This window comes from Camelina sativa, chromosome 13 (genome assembly GCF_000633955.1).
Source record: "Camelina sativa cultivar DH55 chromosome 13, Cs, whole genome shotgun sequence".
NCBI classification, from domain to species: domain Eukaryota; kingdom Viridiplantae; phylum Streptophyta; class Magnoliopsida; order Brassicales; family Brassicaceae; genus Camelina; species Camelina sativa.
In genome coordinates this window covers 7574561-7583356 of record NC_025697.1, presented here as the reverse complement: position 1 = coordinate 7583356, position 8796 = coordinate 7574561, and the positions used below count along the sequence as shown (strand labels likewise).

The following is an 8796-nucleotide window of genomic DNA, read 5'->3' as shown; positions in this document are numbered from 1 at the left end:
AAAAAAAAAAAAAAAAAAAAAAAACGAATCATAATAATCTTAAATCTCTCTTCTTTATATGAATTTCATGTTTATGTTACCTCTCTCTTGATTCTTCTCTATCATTTCATTTACTCACATTTTTTTTAAAAAAAAAATCTCTAAATTCTTCTCCTTTTGGTTTTACGAAAGGATTTTGAAAGGTTCTAACTTTTCTTGGGATCTTATCATATTGTCTTGAAAATAATGCTTATGGGTTTTAAACAGGTTTGTATCACAACTCTAACTTGCTTTCTTTTTTTTCTATCTGCTCATTTGTTGTAAAATCCTAATTCCATAAAGTTTGTTCCTTTTTTTTTTTTTGTTTCATTAAAATTTTTAGCTCATTTCACTTGATTTGATTCTCTCTCTGCTTCTTTGGTTTTTTTCCACTTGACTTCAATTGGTTATATAGCTCTGTTCAGTTTTAAGGTTTGTTAATGTAATCAAGTTTGTCCTGTGCTGTTAGTTTAATATGAAGTAATTTAATTTCTCAGAGCTTGATGTAGCTTGAGAGTTTACTAATGGTAGAAGTCATGTGATCGTTGTTCTTTATAGGTTAGAGCTATGTGGGAAAATAGGAAAGATATTAAATTCTCTAGCTTAGTGGTGTTGTTATTAACAAAAAAAAAGAGGGAAACTTTAATTTCAGTACAAGTGTTTAAGCCTATTAGTTGCTTGGCACCAGAGCTCAAGACTGTGTTTTTTTTTTCGAGTGTCCTGTTGATATTTGGTTTAACTTTAGTTTAATCTCTTTCGTCTTTGGTGTTGGCTTGTTAGGTTGACTGATCATACCACCATGGATATGCATCCTCTGTGATCCAATGGGGAGATTTTTTCTGACATTTTAATGGATCCCCAAGCTTTTATTCGCCTTTCAGTAGGCTCTCTTGCCTTGAGAATTCCAAAGATCCTTTTAAACTCTTCCTCAAGAACAGATGAGAAGAAGAACTGTTGTTTTTCCCAATGCTCTTGCGAAATAAAACTCCGAGGTTTTCCCGTTCAGACAACATCTGTCCCTTTGATGCCTTCCCTAGATGCAGCTCCTGACCATCAGGGCGTTTCCACAAGCTTTTATCTTGAAGAATCTGATTTAAGAGCTCTCCTGACCCCTGGATGTTTCTATACTCATGCTCACTTGGAAATATCGGTTTTTACTGGTAAAAAGAGTTCGAATTGCGGGGTTGGTGCTAAAAGACAGCACATTGGGATATTTAAGTTGGAGGTAGGTCCTCAATGGGGAGAAGGGAAACCAATGATTCTCTTCAATGGATGGATCGGTATCGGAAAGAACAAGCGGGATGGTGGCGCTCAGCTTCATTTGAGAGTGAAGCTTGATCCTGATCCTAGATATGTTTTCCAGTTCGAGGATGTTACTACCTTGAGCCCTCAGATAGTTCAGCTTCGTGGCTCGGTCAAGCAACCTATCTTCAGTTGCAAATTTAGCCGAGACAGGTGACCTTTTTTTATTTCTTTATAGTTGCACACAAAGCTTGTCTCTTTGAGTTCTCTGTTTAGTAACTGATAGGAGCTATTGATTCTTCAGGGTGTCACAGGTGGATCCGTTGAATGGATACTGGTCAAGTTCAGGCGATGGAACTGAGCTCGAGAGTGAGAGACGTGAGAGAAAAGGCTGGAAGGTGAAGATACATGATCTCTCTGGCTCTGCAGTTGCTGCTGCTTTCATTACAACTCCTTTTGTCCCATCCACTGGCTGTGATTGGGTTGCCAAGTCCAACCCGGGTGCCTGGCTTGTGGTCAGACCTGACCCATCTCGACCAAACAGCTGGCAACCATGGGGAAAGCTCGAAGCTTGGCGGGAACGTGGGATCAGAGACTCTGTGTGTTGCAGATTCCATCTTCTATCAAACGGGCTAGAAGTTGGAGATGTCTTAATGTCTGAAATTCTCATCAGCGCTGAGAAAGGCGGGGAGTTTTTAGTCGACACGGATAAACAGATGCTAACGGTTGCAGCTACCCCGATTCCAAGCCCGCAGAGTAGCGGAGACTTCTCAGGTCTGGGACAATGTGTCTCTGGAGGCGGGTTTGTAATGAGCTCAAGAGTGCAAGGGGAAGGAAAAAGCAGCAAACCCGTGGTGCAGTTGGCTATGCGGCATGTAACTTGTGTGGAAGATGCAGCTATTTTCATGGCGCTTGCTGCAGCTGTTGATCTTAGCATTTTGGCTTGTAAACCTTTCAGGAGAACAAGCCGAAGAAGGTTCCGGCATTACTCTTGGTGAAAAGAAGGCAACTCTCTTTTGTGTTTTTTTAGTGTACAGTTTTTGAATTGGACTCAAAAGTCTCATTGTATTAGGCAGAAACTGGCTTAAGATTAAGAAATTTAACTCTTCTCAGAATCAAGAATATCAAGTAGACGAGGTCAAGAACTAAAGTAGATCAAAGTCTTTGAAGCAACTGAACCAGTTAACAGAAATGACGAATCTAGTCTCATAATAAGATTAAAAACAACAAAAACAAAAAACAAAACTTGGAAAAGAATAAAACAGCTTGAGGAAACCTTAGATTTGCCCTTAGTTCTTCTTATCACCTCCCACTTCAATCTTCTTCTTCTTGGCAGTAGCCTGAGAATACAAGAAGGTACCGAAAATAGCAATGGCTGATCCAAGAGCATTCAAAGGCCTAACAGGGTTCCTAAACACCAAAACCGTAGAGACAATCACCACAACTCTCTTCATTGTGNCTGTTGATCTTAGCATTTTGGCTTGTAAACCTTTCAGGAGAACAAGCCGAAGAAGGTTCCGGCATTACTCTTGGTGAAAAGAAGGCAACTCTCTTTTGTGTTTTTTTAGTGTACAGTTTTTGAATTGGACTCAAAAGTCTCATTGTATTAGGCAGAAACTGGCTTAAGATTAAGAAATTTAACTCTTCTCAGAATCAAGAATATCAAGTAGACGAGGTCAAGAACTAAAGTAGATCAAAGTCTTTGAAGCAACTGAACCAGTTAACAGAAATGACGAATCTAGTCTCATAATAAGATTAAAAACAACAAAAACAAAAAACAAAACTTGGAAAAGAATAAAACAGCTTGAGGAAACCTTAGATTTGCCCTTAGTTCTTCTTATCACCTCCCACTTCAATCTTCTTCTTCTTGGCAGTAGCCTGAGAATACAAGAAGGTACCGAAAATAGCAATGGCTGATCCAAGAGCATTCAAAGGCCTAACAGGGTTCCTAAACACCAAAACCGTAGAGACAATCACCACAACTCTCTTCATTGTGTTCCCTACAGAGAAAGTCAAAGGACTGATCTCATCGAGTGCCTGATACGAAGATTGGTTGTACAAATGGTAGAAGACACCAGAGAGCAAAACCCAAAAGTAGAAGGTTGATGGCTTCCCAACAGATGCAATGGCTTTATGGTAACCAGGAACCCAATGTGATCCTTCAACGAAGATCGCCACGGGGAACAAGTAAAGCAGAGAGAGTATACTGATGCAACCGTACAGATTCAATCCATCAATCTCTTTGACGCTCTGTAAACTTCGTTTAGAGTAAATGTTACGCAACACGAAACCAACGTTACTAATCATAGCTCCTGATAAACCACCTAAATTGAATGAGACTTCAGTGACTGCAGCTAAAGAACAACCCATAACAATCGGAAGAATCGATAACCATACAGCTATAGGGTACGAATCTCCTAGCAGAGACGAGAAGATAACAGAGAACACAGGCTCTGCTGATTTGATAACATGAGTGAAAGAAACAGCGACTTTGGAGAAAGAGACACAAGCTGAGATGTGTCCAACAGTGTGGAACAATGCAGGACCAAGGAGAGCAACGATGAAAGGCTTTGAGATCTTAGGGCAAGGGTAAAGCTTAAAGGACCATAAGATTAACATCCAAATAGAACCTGCGAAGAGCTGAAACGAAGCGAGAAGCCATGGATAAGGGAAGACATTGAGTGCCTTTTTGTTGAAGATGTTGAAGACGATGTTCTGAAAATACCAAAGACCGAACACGATCCCTAGCTGAAGCGTCTTGGCCTTCTTCTCTTTCTTCTCAGCTTCGCCAAGATCGGGTTTTTCGTAGTCCCCGTCCGGATTTGAATCAGATGAGTTAGTTGCAGCGGCGGGGATGGATCTAGGTTTCCGCGAAACCCCAGAGGAGTAAACCGGGTTGGTGAGTGAAACAGAAAGCAAGGGTTTTGAATCGGCGCGAATCGGAGAAAGCCCTAATGGGTATCTGTGATTGAAAGGTTTAGGGTTGGTGAAGGGAAGAGCAGAGAGACGGGTCCGGGTCTTGTGGAGGAGGAGACCCGGGTTTAGGGAAGGAGATAGATTCAGTGAGATCATTGCTGCTTAACTTAAGCAACAGAGCAAAAGCACGAACGCAGGAGAAAAGAGAGAGAGAGAGAGAGAGTAAAAGAGATAACTTTAGGTTTGAGAGCTGGTGGGTCGTCGTCGGCTCTGGACCAAACGTCAGAGATCCGTTGGGAAGTACAAATTTCTTTTGAAAGCTCTGTTCTTGGAGTTTGTGTCTCCCCCACCTTTTTTTTAATTCTCTTTTGTTCCAATTTTTTTTATTTATTGTTGGTTTGTTTTTTTACTCTTTTTACACGGTGGAGAGGTGAGGAAGAGGCTAATATGGTAAATTAGGCTCTTTTTCGTTTTTTCTTTTTTTAAGAGTTTGAGAGAAAGCAACGAGACGAGAGTGTCAGATCTCGAGATTTTGAATTGGTGTTGAAGCCGTTTCCGGAATCAGTGGGGTGGGGGAGGAAAAATGGCGGCGAAGCAGATGGAAGAGATACAGAAGAAGCTAGGGCTGCTAAATTACCCTAGGGCAAATGCTCCTGCTCAATCACTCCTTTTCGCCGGGATGGAACGCTACGCTCTTCTCGAATGGCTTTTTTTCAAGTATTTTTCTCTTCTTCTTCTTCTTCTTCTTCTCCGGCTTTATTATATGTCTGTTTCCGATCATCTTGCCTGGGAAATTTTTTAAATTTTGAAGATCAATTGAACTATATAGCACATTTTGAATTTTCGAGTTTGATCGAAACTTCGAAGGGTCTTTTTGTTGGTTTGGTTTTCGCAGTGTGGAAGTTGATACTTTGTTTGATCAGTGTCAAAATGTAGTATTGGGTCTGTTTGAATTGCTTGATTAACCTGAAATTTAGGTTCTTTTTTTTTTGTAACCACAATGGAGAACTTATACGGGGTTTACTTAACTGGTCTTCTTTTTGGCTATTCTTGTAGGTTATTAGGTGATAAATCTCCTTTCTCACAGCAAAATCTTCAGGGAGATGCTGGGGTTCGTGATGAAGAAACTGTTCGTATTCAGTGTAAGTGTTTTATCTGATCATATAGACTATGTTTCCATTATTGCTTGAGCTTCCATAGATACACAATGGTTCTTAGTTCCTATCTTGCTACTCCTTGAAGAGTTTGTTTGAGGGCATGTCTATTAGTTTTGATGAGTTAAGTGATTTCTCGTTTTCAGATTTGGCAGAGATCGCAAAGTTTTTGGGGATTACACCTACTGTAGATATAGAAGCCATTCAAGTAAGCTTGTTTATATTGTTAGATCATCTTTTTCTTTTCTTTCTTTTTTTTTTTTTTTTTTATCTAGACTTACTGGATTTTTCATTTACCTATATGTGCTCAAGTTCCATGATTTGTTTCAACAACGATCAATTTTTATATATTTTTATTTTTGTAAACTTTGAACTTTCAAGATGCAATAATAGTTTCATTGTTTAGGGACATGGAACCTATGAAGATCGGATGGAAATGCTTCGCAATATTGTTGATTTAGTGGAAGCAAGCCTCTTCTCAGATAACCCAGAATGGAGGTAATAACTTGTATCTGATATCATCCGCCAAATTGTATCATTATAGTTTGTTTTGTTCTTTGAGCATAACAATGATTTTGCTTATTCTTCAGTATTGATGAGCAGGTTGCGAAAGATATCCAACTCATAGATGCTATTGCAGAGAGACAATCTCTTATATTTTCTGAGGAATGCAAACTGTTCCCGGCTGATGTGCAGATCCAGTCGATATATCCATTGTAACAACTACTTTCTCCTGTTATCTCCATCCAACTTATTGCACCTTTTGTCGTTATTTAGTGATTGTGGGTAATGTACTTTTTCAGATGTATTGTAAATGTAAACTTAGTTTTCCTCAACATAGAAACTTAGCCACTATGAGCCACAAGGGTTAGCAATGTGTTTTTGGTGCCAGTTAGTCCCTTTGTTTTTTATTTATGCTTCCAGATCTTTATGGTCTTAGATTCTTGCCTCATGTTTCAGCAGATGTAGTGACATTATGTTCCTTAATGGAAGTTTATTTGCAGACCAGATGTTTCAGAACTGGAGACAAAACTGTCAGAACAGGCCAAGATTCTCTCTAATCTTCAACAGAAAGTCGATGACTTGGCAGCAAAGGTGTGTTTTGTTTTTGACTCTGTAGTAAAGAACTCATTGGACCAATTTGCTGTTTCGTCAGACTTGAGATATTTCACTCAACTTATCGTTTATGGCACGTTTACCTGTAAACTGCATATACCAATTGCTTAACATATAGCTCCTATTTCTGTTTATATGTAGCTTCTGGTTCTGATGTAGCCAAGACTTGAACTACATAATCTAACTAATACGTATATACAAACTCAATTCCCACTACTTATTGACTTGTTGATAGAAGGCCACAGTCTTGCTTTTTTAACAGCTAGGTCCAGATTGTTTAAATTAAATATGTCTTTCTTTGCTTTTCTTCTCCTTTCAGCATGCTTACAACCCAGATGAAGAATATACTGAAGTGGAATCTCAACTAAGGGCTCGTTTAGAATCGTTTCTTGAAACTGCTAGGGCGTTCAATACAATCTACACAAAGGTATTTCTTTTTCATTCAAACTCATAATTCTTTCCGTCTATCAACCTAAATCAGCTGGAAGCAAAATATTTAACTTGAGCGTTTTTCTTGTGGACATGAAATGCGCTATGTCTCTCTATCTTTTGATCTGACTAGCTTTTCCAGAAACTGAAAAATAAGCCGCTGTATCCTTATCACTATGTTTGGATTTTTTCAGGAAATTCGTCCATGGACGCATATGATGGAAGTGCCTCAGCTTCATGGTTTTGGTCCTGCTGCAAACCGTTTACTGGAAGCATATAATATGCTTTTAAAGGTACCTAATTGTCTCCTTCTATCTTAATACTTGGAAGCATATAATATGCTTCGTTGTATCGACTATATTGACTAGCTCTCGGCAGATTTAACTTTAGTTGATAACTGTGTTCAAGAGCCGGATCAAGTCCATATCAGTTATACCTGATTCTGATAACACGGTGGAATAATATGAGTTGTGTATTGTCAACAGTTCCTAGGAAACTTGAAGAACCTAAGAGACTCACATGCAGCTCTTTCCATTGGATCATCGGGGACAGTAGCTGGAGAGCCTTCTTCTGTAACCAGAATCGTATCTGAGTGTGAAGCTGCATTGACTGTTCTCAATCGAGATCTTGGAATCCTCTCTGCTTCTATTGCTCGTGAGCAAGGTGAACGTCTATAAATTGACCACACTTGAACAGGGGCTGCGTTCATTGCATCATTCAATCCTACTCCATGAATGTGATGATTTGTATTTGTTAGAAATCATTTTAGGGGTGTGTTTTGATCTCATGGATTGTAACTCTTTTCAGCTTTTTTTCTTTTCTTTCTGTGTTGCCAAACTTACTTAACCAAATCCTTTCTGAAAGTAATTTTCTCATAATTTCTGAATGTAAGTCTTGGGACTTTGATTTGTACTATGGTTTCTAAGATTTGATGTATTTACCAATCATAGACGTAAACATCATCCTATACGCAAAAATTGACAATTGTACCAACTAACAATCAAAGCCTTATAGGCTTCAAACCTGATAGAGCAGAATACTATATCTCAAGCTCAAGATCTACTACGCTCAGTTTTTGGCAAAGGTAAAAAAGAAAAGAAAAAAGTCTTCACTGAGAAAATCTCTTCTTTGATACAATCAAAAGCTGCCTCGGACACCTTCTAGGCTTTCCCCAATTGATGACCTGCAAAAAAACAGATCGGTATATAGATGCTTTATATCCTTTTAAGAAATCTTTGCACATCACCAATCATTCATATTTGTCCTCAACTAATGAGAAATGAGAACCACAATGATTGTCAAGTTCCAGAAAGTGGTAGTAAAAACAAAAAGAGAAGTGTCGCTTTAACCTTACTTGTACATACAATACTTGTACTCTTGGCTTCTAATCAAATCTTTTTCGCCTTCTTCAAGCTGCACAACAAAACAAAGACATTGCATACAGAAGAGACAGAAAAATTTACAAAAACCTTAAGAATGAACATAATCATCATCGTTTTTAAAAAGCCTCACCGGATCACTCTCATAAATGAGTTCATAACAAACAGGAGAAAGGCATCGCAGCGCACAATTCTCTTTTGCTATTGCAGATGATTTGCATTGCCACCCCCATAACCCACTGTTTGTCATTCCACAACACGAAACACACACAAAAGTGAGCAAATAAGAGCCAAGAATTTGCCTAACTAACTCACAAATTTAGCCAAATTGTTCTACAATGAATCACAATACAACCAAGAATCAAGCTACAAACATCCCCAATCTGTAAGGATAGTAACCAAAGAATCAATCTTAGGGTAACACAGAGAACAAAAAAGTTTTTTCAAAGCTGATGTTGTTCCTTATCAACCTAATCACATCAGTAGAATCAAGAAAATTTTCTCAACAGAAGCATAGAAAAAAAAAAAAAAAAAAAAAAGCA

At 38.6% G+C, this 8796-nt stretch overlaps 3 protein-coding genes and 1 pseudogene across 6 annotated transcripts; 2 read left to right on the top strand and 2 right to left on the bottom strand.

The window, feature by feature from the left end:
- Positions 1-2913, top strand: LOC104770072. 3 transcript variants are annotated; one of them, XM_019234984.1, is made up of 4 exons: positions 1-246; positions 799-1473; positions 1565-2181; positions 2720-2913. In XM_019234984.1, exons 2-4 carry the CDS (start codon positions 869-871, stop codon positions 2794-2796), a joined length of 1299 nt encoding a protein of 432 aa, XP_019090529.1. In that variant the 5' UTR covers positions 1-246; positions 799-868; the 3' UTR covers positions 2797-2913. The 3 variants fall into 3 exon arrangements, with proteins under 3 accessions (XP_019090529.1, XP_019090528.1, XP_010453965.1); XM_019234983.1 differs by having other exon boundaries at positions 1565-2218; positions 2757-2913; XM_010455663.1 differs by lacking the exon at positions 2720-2913 and having other exon boundaries at positions 1565-2375.
- On the bottom strand, positions 2407-4541 carry LOC104735807 (xylulose 5-phosphate/phosphate translocator, chloroplastic-like). Of its 2 annotated transcripts, XM_010455662.2 has the most exons (2): positions 3238-4541; positions 2407-2699 (listed from the first exon to the last, which is right to left on the bottom strand). In XM_010455662.2, exons 1-2 carry the CDS (start codon positions 4330-4332, stop codon positions 2550-2552), a joined length of 1245 nt encoding a protein of 414 aa, XP_010453964.1. In that variant the 5' UTR covers positions 4333-4541; the 3' UTR covers positions 2407-2549. The 2 variants fall into 2 exon arrangements, with proteins under 2 accessions (XP_010453964.1, XP_010453962.1); XM_010455660.2 differs by lacking the exon at positions 2407-2699 and having other exon boundaries at positions 2937-4541.
- LOC104735806 (AUGMIN subunit 7) lies at positions 4625-7787 on the top strand. The gene is made up of 9 exons (XM_010455659.2): positions 4625-4893; positions 5233-5318; positions 5477-5538; positions 5737-5828; positions 5921-6046; positions 6335-6425; positions 6766-6873; positions 7070-7168; positions 7361-7787. The coding sequence occupies exons 1-9, from the start codon at positions 4760-4762 to the stop codon at positions 7550-7552; spliced, it is 990 nt and encodes a 329-aa protein (XP_010453961.1). The 5' UTR covers positions 4625-4759; the 3' UTR covers positions 7553-7787.
- LOC104735805 overlaps positions 7820-8796 on the bottom strand; it is a 1478-nt pseudogene continuing 501 nt past the window's right edge.

What these genes read in the sequence shown, in the direction of transcription:
- LOC104770072 (XM_019234984.1), top strand. Translation starts at nt 869, where the DNA reads ATGGATCCCCAAGCTTTTATTCGCCTTTCAGTAGGCTCTCTTGCCTTG. An exon ending in TGCAAATTTAGCCGAGACAG is followed by an intron (nt 1,474 to 1,564) that starts GTGACCTTTTTT and finishes TTGATTCTTCAG; the next exon opens with GGTGTCACAGGTGGATCCGT.
- LOC104735806 (XM_010455659.2), top strand. Translation starts at nt 4,760, where the DNA reads ATGGCGGCGAAGCAGATGGAAGAGATACAGAAGAAGCTAGGGCTGCTA. An exon ending in AGAAACTGTTCGTATTCAGT is followed by an intron (nt 5,319 to 5,476) that starts GTAAGTGTTTTA and finishes TCTCGTTTTCAG; the next exon opens with ATTTGGCAGAGATCGCAAAG. An exon ending in TCAGATAACCCAGAATGGAG is followed by an intron (nt 5,829 to 5,920) that starts GTAATAACTTGT and finishes CTTATTCTTCAG; the next exon opens with TATTGATGAGCAGGTTGCGA.
- LOC104735807 (XM_010455662.2), bottom strand. Translation starts at nt 4,332, where the DNA reads ATGATCTCACTGAATCTATCTCCTTCCCTAAACCCGGGTCTCCTCCTC. An exon ending in ACACAATGAAGAGAGTTGTG is followed by an intron (nt 2,700 to 3,237) that starts GTGATTGTCTCT and finishes AAGAGAGTTGTG; the next exon opens with GTGATTGTCTCTACGGTTTT.